This window comes from Myripristis murdjan, chromosome 23 (genome assembly GCF_902150065.1).
Source record: "Myripristis murdjan chromosome 23, fMyrMur1.1, whole genome shotgun sequence".
NCBI classification, from domain to species: domain Eukaryota; kingdom Metazoa; phylum Chordata; class Actinopteri; order Holocentriformes; family Holocentridae; genus Myripristis; species Myripristis murdjan.
In genome coordinates, this window is record NC_044002.1 from 17,107,159 (window position 1) to 17,120,749 (window position 13,591).

General features: G+C 40.7%; 1 protein-coding gene across 3 annotated transcripts in view; it reads right to left on the minus strand.

Moving 5' to 3' along the window:
• LOC115354874 (chemokine-like protein TAFA-5) overlaps window positions 1–13,591 on the minus strand; it is a 134,266-nt gene that overhangs the window by 86,323 nt on the left and 34,352 nt on the right. The window contains exon 1 of one of the 3 annotated variants that reach the window (XM_030045369.1): window positions 4,850–5,459. The exons of the other annotated variants lie outside the window; for them this stretch is intronic. Within the exon in view, the coding sequence (XP_029901229.1) occupies window positions 4,850–4,940 (91 nt within the window). The 5' untranslated portion in view covers window positions 4,941–5,459. Of the gene's footprint in view, window positions 1–4,849; window positions 5,460–13,591 lie in introns of those variants that run through there. 3 annotated transcript variants of the gene reach the window in all.

The following is a 13,591-nucleotide window of genomic DNA, read 5'->3' on the forward strand; positions in this document are numbered from 1 at the left end:
ACTGCCGAAATGCAATCAATAGGACCTAAGGAAAACATGGTGCAACAGTGCACACTTTTTACTGTCCTAGACCATGCATAATCAATACACTCTGTGAAAAATAGGCCATGGTAAATATTGGACAATTCACATACAAGCAATGAAAAATACCGATGGACACAGGACACAAGGGAGTTGTTTGGAATAAGCTTAGATTACCTTGAAAAACCACCACAGGTTTCTGCCTCAACTGTGATTGATTCATCCAAGTGAATTAATTAACAACCCCTTTAAGTAATGAATCAATTAAGCAATTGATTAATGCACATTGCCCTTATGGATTACAGCTGATACTAACCATTAAAGATAAATTGCACTCAATTTAAATCTGTCTACAGCAGATTACATGTGGTAGAAAACTCAGCATACCTATGTATGCCATTGCTGAGAGGGACAGCACTAAGACACCACTAAGGGTTGGTCAAGTAAACCACAGTGATCATGATGTGAATGTTGCATGTGCAGACAAGGGAGTATTATTACTGCACTAAATACACGCAGATTATCTTTATGTCTCTTGAGCCAAAAGCTGTGCTTCAGGGCTACATTCTCCAAGATCATTCCCTCTGCAGATTAATAATACACACTAAAAAGGAGAAATACTAATGAACCTCTGCAATTTCAAAGATGCATTCAAGTCACACCTGATACTGCAGTTTGTTAGTGCCAGGATGAAATTTACACAATTTAAAGCTTCTACATGCAGGCTATAGTTGGCAAACAATAATGCATTTAAATCGTACTGCCAGGAAGGTGCACTTAGCATTCTATTTAGGCCCAGTGGCACTAACTGAATGCATATATTACAAGGAATAAAGTACAGGCATAACAAGGAGTGGTGAAAGACAGAGGCTACTTGTGAGTGCAGACATGAGGTGTCCCCCTTTCTGAACTCATGAATAAAGACATGGCAGGGCTTCCCTTTCACCATGGGCCATGTACGTGCATGACACTGAGGGGAGAGCGTTTGCCACTGCTTGACCCAGATATCTGCCTGAGGCTTCGGAGCAAAGAGGAACCGCCATGCCATGCAATGGCATTCTAATCCATATCTATTTAAACCCAGCAAAAACGAACCCATGGACCCTGCCTCTATATGAAATGGTAACAGATTCTTGTTGCCTGATGTCAGTTCTTCTATAGGAATAAACATCTTTGACACTTTGACCCACTATGTCTTGCTCTGTGGTTTTAACCGAGATTCAGTATCTGCAGTCAGGCAGACCAGTGGTCTCTTTGGAGGAGGAAGAGGACACCAAGAGGCCTCTAGTGTGTGCAGACATGAGGATTTCTGAACTAAGAAATAAGTAAGAAATCTCAGCTGGTATTCAGAATCACATTGCTGTTGCAACATATAATTTTTGAACAATATGGCTGTCTTTAGTGTGAAAGAAACAGTAATGGTGTCAAACGTGTTAACAGGTGACATCTCAGTGGGAACAATGAAAACAGAAATTGACACAGCAAAGCACAATCCAGTAGAGGGAGCTACAAGTGATCCTCTTGATAAAGCATCACATTCTTCTTTTGACAATGTACAGAAAAATGTCATTATCTAGCTTTTCAGGCCTGTTTCCATGGATACATATCAAGGTTTTTATCTATTTCATAAACCAAATTCATTAAAAAAATAATAATAATAAAATAACTGGCTAAAATGCATTAATTATATTTCAAAAGTCTAAATTTGTCATCTTGAAATAAGATAATTATTTTGCCACAATGCCAAGGACACTGGGAGACAATTCAGGTCAGTCATTCAAGATCAGCTGCTCTCAAATGTGCTCATGGTTCACAGCATTTTCCACTTTTTTTTTTTTTTTTTTTTTTTCCACTGAGCAGTATTTTATTAATAATGGAGTTAAATGTTCTGTTATTGTGATCATTTTACCAGTGACTTTTCATTTCTTGTACTCAAATTTTCACACATGAAGACAAGAAGAGAACTGTCAAACTACTGTCATTTTGCTATTAAGGTCTTTAGGTAACTCACCCAACTTTAACTGTAACCCATTATTTGCTTTACTTTCCTGCAAGCAATTGTTTAATAAGAGTGGATATCATATGGTTATCTCATTTTTGATATGAAACTCCTTATTATCCTACCTTATTCCATGTTAAATATGACTGAATTGGATTTGCCAGTGAATTCCCATACCAAGATCTATTCCATGAACCTGTCAGGGTCTCTATTGCCATGTGACAAATATCTCGGCCATTGAATAGCGCAAATGGGATTTGCTCCATTGCTTGAATTATTGAAGTGGACAGCGTGAGAAATTTATAGTGCAAAATTCATCCACATTCTCTATGCATAATGTTTTAATATGTTGGCGTTCCCAATCTACCCTGTCTGCATCCTCATTTCTCAACACATGGGATCCCATGTCACATTATGCAAGAGAGCTGGCGCAATGAGGTATATGATTCCTAAAAATACACCTTCCGTGATATATTTGGCTATCTTAAGGCTGGCAGAGGGATGACATTTTGGTTCTCAGTGTTTACAATAAAATGTCAGAGCACTCCATTGGCAACAACACCACCTTTCTAGATATCTGGCTTACCAGTGCTCCCACCCTCCCCAATATGATAATAACACAAGCTATGCACTGCCCTCGGGCTATCTTCAGATTGCATACCACCTGCATACACATATGTAACAGCACACGCACAGTCATGCACACTTACTCCCTCACACACACATAAATACAGGGTGAATGCATGGCATGACAGAGAAGACACTAAAAATAGTAGTCTTCTTTTCTTGTTTCTCCTCTTACCGTTGTTATCAAGATGTAATTCACATTGGAGTGGGTCATGTTGTGAAACACCAATGTTTTTAATGCCTCTGAAGGAGCACTGTGTGAGACGAGTAAAATGGGTCTGTTCTGTTTTTAGCCCCCTTGTGCATGCCTTTCATTATCCTCATCCCCAAAAGACTGTCACTAATGCAGTCCTTTGAATTCCTTATATCAGTACGTCTGAGCCCTTACAGCCAGCTTTGACCTTGGCCATTCTTACAGCCTAAAGTGAGCATGTTCTCAACCCTCCTTTGTGTGCCTCTCTCTCTCTCTCTCTCTCTCTCTCTCTCTCTCTCTCTCTCTCCCCCTCCCTCCCTCCCTCCCTGGGTATATTTCAATGAACTGTAATGAACTTCAATTGCAGATTCCTGTTGCAGAGCGACCAGCAACATACCCCAAAGCTAAAAGCTATTCTGTGTCAGGTTTGAAAGCAAAGAAAAATGCAGGCTTAGGGGAAAAACACCTCACTGTAAAAGCACAACATGATACTGACAAACAACACAGCATTGAAGGTCAAAAATATTGCCTTGCCGGTCAACAAGCTCAACAATGCTGATGGCCTGAATCTAATGAGAGTCCCTCGCATTAACACAGCAAGGAACAGCACTTTTGTCATACTGTGAGATAGCCACACTGCTCTCCTGATGTTGACCTCTGTGCAAAAGGCTTACAGTGCATAGTAAATTCAAAACCAAAATGCACAGAGGCCAGACCTGAGGATAAGATGGCACATCAAGACCAAACTATCCCTCTCTCTCATCTTAGCTGACAGACAGGTTCTCCCTCTCACTCAGCATGGCTGGAAATTTCCCCTTCTCACAGCAGTCCTGGACGTGGGGAGAGTTTGCCACTGCTTGACCTGAATATTTGCACAGGGCCGGAGGCAGCGAAGGGATGACAGGCCATTCCAAGCCATGCTTTCTAAAACCAACAAAGAGGAAACCCATGACCCTTCCTTACCAAACAGTTTCCTCTAACCCCAAGGTATGCACGGAATATAGGGCTGCTTTTTATGCCAGATTATGAATGACACAATATTCTCTTTACAGTGTTGCAAATCCTTAGGTTTCAAAATTTGAGTTTCACAAGGAGTTTAAGTGCACTCCTCCCATACGTGAAGGTCTTCCCCTGTGTTTGTGTCTATATTCTGTGGGTGATATTAATGGCTTATGGCAAGGAAAAAGCTGCCACGCTGAAACATCTGTTAACTTTTGATGAATGCCATGTGCTTTCTGGTGGCGGTGGGAATCATTAAATTACAAGTGATTTTTAATAGTCACTCTGGAATGTCGGCAAAATCAATTAATTACTCCTATGGCTTAACCGCATGCCACTGTGCAGCCATGTCCGCAGGCTATGTGATTCCGCATGATTATGATGACAGACACACCAGAGACGGGGTATTAAAACATTAAGAATTGCTGCAAGGTGTGTGCATGATTACTGGGGTTGAAATTTATCCGGAATTAAAAATAGAAAAGAGTAGAAGCTAATGGGACTATATTAGAACCGCTTGACCTCAATGTTACCCTTAAGCTAGACTCTAGTGCCATCTATTGAAAACATTTACTATAAATCATTATTCTATTCAAACAGTAGACTGCTGTTTTTCATGCCACTTTTTTCCCCACACATGCTCGTAATACAGTAAGTTATTTCTTCCCTCATGCAAAATTGATCAATCGATAAGCCTAAAGCCTTGGGGAATGACTTGTTGATATGCCGTGACTGAAGAAAACTGCAGCACAGGGGAAATAATGCAAAGATCTTCCCTGGTCCATGCAAGTGGCTGTAGTTTAGTTTCGGTCGGGTTGTATTTTATTACTGTGATTATGTGTCGGAGATTTATTGAGACTGCGTCGACAAGCGATGGAGAAAGTCCGCATTGTGGTTATTTTTTTCCGGAAAACTTCGTATGAAATACTAAGAGAAGCATACAAACCCCGTTTATAATATCGTAATAAAACAACAAGTGAATAACTGTCTGGTGGATTCAGACTGGTTACCTTCTTTGAGCAGGCGTGAGTGGATAAGGAGAATTAGAAAGCAGCAGATCGCAGCTCCGGTGAGTGCCCACGCAACTCTGAGCAGCTGCATCCTGGCGTAGGGAGGTTTCTGACGGACCGAGACAGCCGTGGAGGGGGAGAGAGACACTCCAGCTCAGCTCACAGACACACACTGACTCCCATTCTGTTGGCCATCTCACGCAGATCTCATCCCCTCACTCAACAATCCTTGTTTTATAGTCCGATTAAGGTGTGATGAAGAGGGCCAAGATTCCGCTGATGTAAAAAAAAAAAAAAAAAAAAATATGCGCTTGCTTCGCCGTCGGTGCGTCAGAGTGGGTATCTCCCCAAACAGAGGGGCAATTAACCCCTATAACCGTCTGAGAGGACGACATCTTTCCATACACTATTTCTCTTCCTTCTTCGTCTTTTTTCTGTTCCTTCTTCAACAACCTCCCTCCGTGTTAACCGGTGTCTCAGTCACGACGGGCTCGGCGGAGTGGGGTGCGCCCCTCGATGCGTCTCCGTCTTTGAGTGCGCACGGCGGCAGTCCACGGCGATGCGGTGAGCAGATGATGATCACCGCTCTCCGCTGCATGTTACGCACATCTCTCCCACTGCTGGAAAGGCAGAGGCAAACACTGCCCACCAAGTCGCCTTGCAGCCTCTCTCTCTCGCTCTCTCTTTCTCTCTCTCCCTCCCCGCTTTTTTTTTTTTTTTTATCTTGCTTTCACTCTGTCGCTCCGTCACTTTCTCTCTCTCTCTCTCTCTCTTTCTCTCTCTCTCTCTCTCTCCGTCGCTGCCCTCCCTTCTCCCCCCCTTCCCTTCCTCCTTCCCCCTCTGTCTCACTCTTGCTTCAGTCCAATGTAACTCTTGCCATTTTACGCACGGGAGAGGGAAGTATATGCGTCCCCCGGCGTAACCCCCCGATTTGTTTCATCTGCACACGTTGAAAACAGGATATGCAACTAAATTTTGTATTCAGAAGCGCCGTGGAAGGTAATTCCCTTTATCTGTCTTTGTAGGCAAATAAAATATCAAATTGAGCAAAGATGTGGCTCCCCAAGGTGCTATCGCGGTTACTTGTACCATATCTCTCTCTCTCTCTCTCTCTCTCTCTCTCTCTCTATGTCGTTGTTTCTGTGCGTGTTCCTCAGACGAGAGCGACTTTTTTCCTCTGCTCAGCTCCAGGTTACGTCACGACTCCCCCAAATAATCTCCTCCAGCTACAAGGCATGAGATAGTGCTTCTATAATAGGAAGCTTCTACTGATGTGATAAATTAAAAAAGTAAAGTAACAAAATAAACCATCACACATATTCTGCAAACGGAAATCAATATACTTTCAGAGGCCCTTTTTCCCTTCAAAAGGCCCAATCTTTGTGAAAATTCTATAAATTTGACCCACATGCTGTTGCATGTATGTCAGAAACGTATGCCAGTTGGTATCTCACAAACAAACCAGGTGCAGCTTTCAGAAGAATTTACTATATTCATTATCCCTCGATGTTTCTGAAAATCTGAACACATTTTTTTTTTTTTTTTTAATGGAAGATATTCTGCACCTCCATGTTAGTAAAACCTCCTAGTGTTTTCAAAAGCTAGGAGGTTTGGGTAACCTAGCCTGAGGCTCATTACCAAGAATATTTAACACCCCTATTACAAATGTAGCCCAAAATTTCATCATATTATGGGCTATAAATAAAAAATTGATGCTCTTGCAGATTCGTAGAAGCCTATTCTATGCTGCTCACAGTTTGATGTTTAAAATGATATCAGGATCCTATGACAGAAACTAAACCATCTGGAGGAGAGCCAGTATTGAATAGCAAAACAATGGCTTGTGTAATCTCCCCCTGCTGAGCGCTGACACACAGCCATTGTTACTGTTTTGTGTATGTTTATATGGCGCTGGATGCCGTTAAAATCTCATGTGGGAGTGGAGCGCCTATATCGCATGCTGGAGATTATAATACTCATTCATTCATTCATGCATTCATTCATTCATGATCATTTTACACAGAGAAGATCTTAGATCTGTCATGCCTTGGGGAAGTTCTGAGGTTTATTTCTGCATCCGTCTATTTATAATTGAATCACAGTGACATGGTTGGACGACTGACGGCACCACTCAAACCAGCAAACTGTCATTGCAGTGTCAATAAGGTTGGCCCCTGCAGCTACTGTAGCACTAATTAGCTGATAACAGTCTCTGTTGTCTGGCATGCGTGTGAGATTGCATGTGTGTGTGTGCGTGTGTGTGTGTTCACTGGTGTTTGTGTGTCAGTGGGAAAGAGAGAGAGATAGGGGAGAGGGGTTTTGTTTGCATGTCAAATTGGGTGTCTGCTCATATGGATGTGTGTACGTGCATGCTTGAGTGAGTGTGTGTGTGTGTGTGTGTGTGTCTGTTGGAAAGGGGCCACGTTTTATTCCTCTACAGAGATGTCTCCCAGCCTCTTCTCACACGCTGTGATCCATCAATCTACTGGACAGCAATTAACGGAGACCTGTCCAGGAAGTGTCTACAAGGATTTGGGGTGGGAGGAGAGTGTGTGTATGAGTGTGTGTGCCTTACATTACCATATGCAGAGCCAATACCATACTCATCAAAAGAGTTGCAAACTATAAATAACTTTACATAAAGCCTTATTAAGAAACTGCTGGAAACATAGGGAACACATTGTACTGTTTCATTTGCCAGAAGTACCCAATTACAGCTATTCAAAGGGATGCCATCTTTATGCACCTGGCTCTGTCATCTTGCATGGCGTATGTGAACCTGTGAAACGGTCCCAAAATACCCAAGCCATATGTATAGCGTCTGCCGCTTTGTTTTTTAGCCCTTGTGCAAGATGGCAACTTCTGTGCAGCTACGAGGAAACATTCAAAACATTTGAGAGGAATTCCATTGGTGACTTTGCTGTTTTTACACCTACCAGTAATTAGGGGTTTCTTTTTAAGTTATTTACAAAGTGAAGCTGTGAGGATCAACAATCACTTCACTCCTAACTCAGCTGTAGCGGATAGGCGCCTCGAGCTTCACACAGTGTAGCGCAGCCTCTCAAAGCAGAGTACCCACGGCCTAGTATCTCGACTCTAGTTGTCTGGGGAGAGAACAGGGTGAGCGTAGCTGAAGTTGTGCTCCATTTACATCATGCATTTACAAAGTAGATGTCTGTGTGTGTGTGTGTGTGCGCTGTGGAAGGGGTCGTGAAGTTGTTTCCCCTTGATTATCGAATACCATTTTTGCCTGAAATGCCCATCTGCATTAGTTTAATTTAATCTGGTAACTGACGTCGGACATTCTTACACTCTTACAGCATGCATGTTAGCTGTACGTATTCTGTGTTATGATGAATTTAATGTTATCCTGATATGCCATAATGTCTTAAAAATGAATGTTTCAGTATACTAGTGTCTTCTCTCCCTTCTTCTTCTCTCCCGCTTGAACTTTAGTTTTATCAAAAAGCACACAAGGGCTCTTTTTTGAATTGTTGCCTAGGGGACCAGCTGTCCTGTCTAGACACTATTATAAATCCCTGTTAGATGGTTGCAGCCATTTTTTCTAAGTCCTGTTTTCATATTACAAGCAAATTCCAAAGACTTTTAAAAAATACTTTTAGACTGCTATGGAATCCCTTTATTGTGCAGCCGTTTTTTTTCTCCATAAATTATGAAAGCATTTCTTTCCGTTCTGTCCCCACACCTCCCACCTAAACTGCTGTCACGTCTCCTCTCTCACTTTCTCCTCCTCTTACCGCCACCCCCTCACTGCTATGCTTTTCCTTGCCAGGAGCCAGGAGAGGCGTTACTTGCTTTGTCCTCTGTGCAGGTCACTGGCTACACGCCAGACAGAGCCCATGCCAATAAAAGCCATGACTAATGGCCTAAAACTTCTACATTCGCTGTGTTTCCCATTATTTCCCAGGGCCGATAAATCTGGAGAAGGACTTAATCAAAGGGAAAAGCTAGAACATAAGGCCCATGTCCAGTGTGTGTCCAACACAAAGATTCCTACAATTTAATCAGAGATAAAAGTTGAGATGGCAATTTGGCTTCCCTAGTGACCCAGTTAGTCTTCAGACAGGTGGCGCCATTATGTTTGTGCAGATGAACAGACTTCTGCTGTCTGTCATGAGACAATAGTTGCTTCTGGGCCTCTGAGATGAAGCCAAGTCAAAAAGAGTCCTTTAGGAGCCTAATAGGAAAATCACTGACGAATCTAAGCTGAATTACATCTCAGAAGCAATCCATGGTGAATAATGAGTTACAATCTGAGATTTATCCAGTGAATAATTACTGTTGGACAGGATAGTCAAGTAGCTTCGTCAGTATTTCTATACAATTATTCAATATACTTTTTAATAGTCTTCCAGGACAGTTCAGTATAGGATTACTGAGAATCTTGTAGGACAGTTTTACACAGGAGTCCATCAAGACAGCCAGTCTTACATGATGGCTAGTTAATAGGATTTTATGATTCCTGAAATACTAAGGCAGATTATCCTGGTGGATCCCCATGGATGGTACTGAACTATTAAAGAATGGTCTTTTTTTTTTGTCTTTTTTTCTTTTTCTTTTTTAAGTTCCAGTACCAGTCATCCAGTATAAGTTGCACATCTGCATTATTCCTGGTTGTAGTTCAGTGTAGCTGAAAATATCCAGGTTTGTTTTCCTAACCTCTGAAGATGTCATCTGCTGCAAGTCCTTCTTGTACAGTATGAAAAACATGTTCAGACTTGAGTTACTGCACACAACCCATCACAGTAAACATGTGACAGTATCCATGTTTGTCACATCTGTGCCTTCTTATTTGGGGCATCTTTGTTCATGTCAAGATAGGTTTGACACATAAAGTTGGCTCACTGAAAGTGACAAAAAAAGAGTAAATGCTTAAAAAGAAAGAAAGAAAGAAAAGTCTAATACAGTGTAGCCAAGCTACTGGGGAAAAATGTACGATTAGAACTCTAATACCATTATTTTTTTAAAGAGATGAACAAAGGCAAATCACTTTGGCTGAACTATTCTGTTCTGTACTCACGACCAGCAGAGAGTGTGCAATCAAATCTAGCTGTGCAATTCAGTTTTGGAACATACAGCATGTCCCTTACCTAATCTTAGTTTCAGTCTTGGAGATGGACCTACAGAACCACAAACATGGATTTTTCTCGAAGTTTAAAGTTAACGCTGTTTGACAGAGGTTGATAGATATGGCATCTAAATGTAATTTTCTGTCAAGGTTTTCTCAGCACAGCTTCCGTTCTTGTCAGTCTCTGCCAGAGAGGTGCAGAGAAATCAAGCGATTCGTTATGAAGCACTCTTCTGGTCTTTCCAAGGGTTTACCTCTCTGAGAGTTTCATCATATTTTCAGTGAGGGGGCTCTTACAAAGGCACGGTGGAAACAATACTTCACTGTCTGTATCTTTTTATTATTGAGGAACATGGCCAGGCATTTCTTGAGAGTGTTATAGTTCGATATGTTTTGATTCTACAAAGGGTTTTTTTCCTTTGAATGGATACATGGTCCACAGAAGTGGCATTTATTGAAACTTTTGGTGCAGTGTTTTAGCCTACATTTACCCCTCTCTGCCTTCCTTTATCTGTCCATTTCATCTATCCATCCATTCATCCAGCTACTGTGACCTGATCCCATTTGTTACCTGCTTAAGTCCGACATTGTCACTGTGATATGTTTGATTATGTTTACTTGCTGATTTTTTTGTAAAGGTCTCACATTCCAGGCATCACATTAACTGCTTAAAAAAAGCAAGGGAAAACAAAAACTGTCAAACTGGCAGTATATTCATGCTTTTTTTTTTGCATATTGTACTCTACAATATAATAAAATGCATAAATGTAAGGTGCCAAATGGATAGCTCTAATGAATTCATACCGTTATGTATTTAAAGCAGTCTCTTTGCTGCGTGTTTATCTTCCCTCTCAATGGACAGGAGGTGCACGGAAAAAATGATGGTGTAGACAATTAAATCTACGATGAAAAAGCCTCATCAACAGCAAACATGAGTTTATTTACCAACTGCATGCATACTCCCTGGGGAGAGCTGTAGTTAATGATACCCAGAGGATACGTCTAAATGTGCTAAAATGACAATATATAAAAATAGGCTCACTCACTTTGACACACGGCCACAAGAACTTTTCTGCAAACTTAATCCTGACAAAGAACAAGTGACAGGCAGACACAAACTGAATAATCAACCAAGGCTGCTGTTTGATCTTGCCTCCAATCCCTGCTTTTGCCAGGTTTCACAAAGCTCATTATTTTCTGAATATGGGAAATAATGATTAGGAAAAAAAAAAAAAAAAAAAAAAAAAACACTAGCTTTGAGATTGCAATCTTTACATGTTTGTTCAATTGAAGTCAGTATAAAAACTAGCCCATGCTCCTTCCCATGAATCCATTCTTATCTTAAACCCAGGGAAATCTCAGATAGTATCTACAAGGCTACAAATGATCTTAAAGCATTTCTATTAAATACAGATCATTCACCCTCATTTTCTGATCATCTCTTTCTTTAGACTCTGGGATGTTGTTATTCATTATGCAAGATAGACAGGCATAAACCCCTTTGCGGTTTTCCTCCACTATTGAGTTGGCAAAAGCTGGACATACTATTTCTTTAAATCTGATATGACTTAAAAACTAAGATTGTAGAGCATATTAAAGTTTACTTATTCTTTATCTCAATTAAGCACTCAAGAAGATATCTTTTTACATTTTCAAAGATCAAATATGTTGGCAAATGGAGGCCAGCCCAGTAATAATGGTGTGGAATATTAATGATACCTAAAATATTAAATAAGTGACACAGATACTACTAATAAAAACTAATAAACACTTTCAAACCACTAAATTTGAACCGTTGTTGCACTTTATAACTGTCACTGAAGCACAATGCAGTCTATTATTATTATTATTAGCAATACCATTATTATTTTCATTTTAAGGAAGAGTTCAGCTAAAAATTTGTCAGCATGGGTTGCTTTGATTTGGGTTTCTAGAAAGAAAATGTGTGACATCAATTGCAACATAGATATCTAATGCTGGGGCTGTCTTCAATTCACTTTCAATACAAGCAATTCAGGAAGTGAGCTGTCCTCATAATTTAAATATTGACCAAAATGTGGAATGAGAAAGGTGTCATATTCAACCTATTAAGAAATAATTGAGAATCAATATTCTATCAACATCCAATGAACCACAGTTTCTATTTATATCAGAACTGAATGAAGGAAAAGTTAATTGACCGGAGTCCCAATTCTCACAGTGATCTCCTGTGTGAGACTGGTGATAAACGTGATCGAAATCTCCTACTGGGGCTTTGAGGGAAAAGACCACAGAGCCTGTCAGAGCATCGCAAAGGAGGCGAGAGGGAAAAAAAAAAAAAAAAAATCTCCCAAGAAGAATGATTGGCCTCTCGCGTGAGGTCTCAGCGTACTGAAGAGCTCATCTGAGAGCAAACAGGTGAACGCAGCGGGCGGTTGTACGTACAAGGCAGGCAGGGAAACACTGATATGGAAATGAGAGGGAGCGAGCGAGTGAGAGAGGAGGCCAGATGCTGATCCCCGTGATAACATGCCTCCTTGCCCCGCCGAAGCCAATAAACATGCATCAGCACTTACTGGAGTTGAAACACTCAACTCGCGCTCCTTGGGGAACGCTTGCCCTGTGCACACGCTCAACGGTCCTGTGAAAAAATAAGCCCTGAGAACTGGCAAATACCTTGAGTTTATATACTAATTCCTGAAATGAGCATGTCTTTAACAGGCCAGTGCATAACCAGACTTAACCCTTAACCCTTCACACAGTGTTGAATGCCTCATTGCTGATTTGCCTTCATATTGAATCTCTTGGAGCTTTTGGTGACATTATATAACAATTGCATATAATGTTTTAAGACGGTCTTCTGGCAAAAAACCCTGTTGATCGCTTGTTCGTCAGCTGATTACAACCTATAGTTACGTTTTAAAGTTAAGCAACCTCATGTAAATCAACACTGTGGCGGAGTGTTAAGGAAGCAACAAAGTCCGTGCAAGGAGGTTTGTTTGGTGGCAGACAAATCCAAGGTAGAGCAGTGTTTGTCTTTAGGTGTCTAATCATAGCTTACATTTTCTTAACCTTAAACTTGAAATTTTTCTAACCATAACCAAGTGTTAATAAGTAGCAGGCTAATGTTTGATAGTGAACGTCAATAGCTTGCTCACTCAGGAAACGGTCCTTTGGGTCATATTAGAGGTCTGGAACAAATGACCTGTGTGGTCGTACGGATTGGAGGACTTGTTCAATGTTTTCAAGATTCAAGAAAAACTTTATTGTCCATCACACTGTGATAGAAAATTGCCTTTTGGTCACAGGCTCTTTCAGTCCAAAAACAACATAAAAACATAAACATCTCCGGCCATCATCACACACAACACAAAAAAAAAAAAATAATATATATATATATATATATATATATATATATATATATATATATACACATATATATAATACAAAGTAGTGACTATACCATTTTGTTTAAAATGCTGATTGCAGTGGGGATAAAAGAGTACTTGTGTGAGCGTTTCCTTGGCCAGAGGTACTCTCCCTCCCCTGATGGGATGGATCCTGAGTGATGGATACTGCCTTCCTGCTTGCTGCATGACTGTAAAGTCATAAAAGATGCATCTGTGTAGTACCAGTAATTTTAACCGCTTGTTTTGTGATTTTTGTGCATTTTT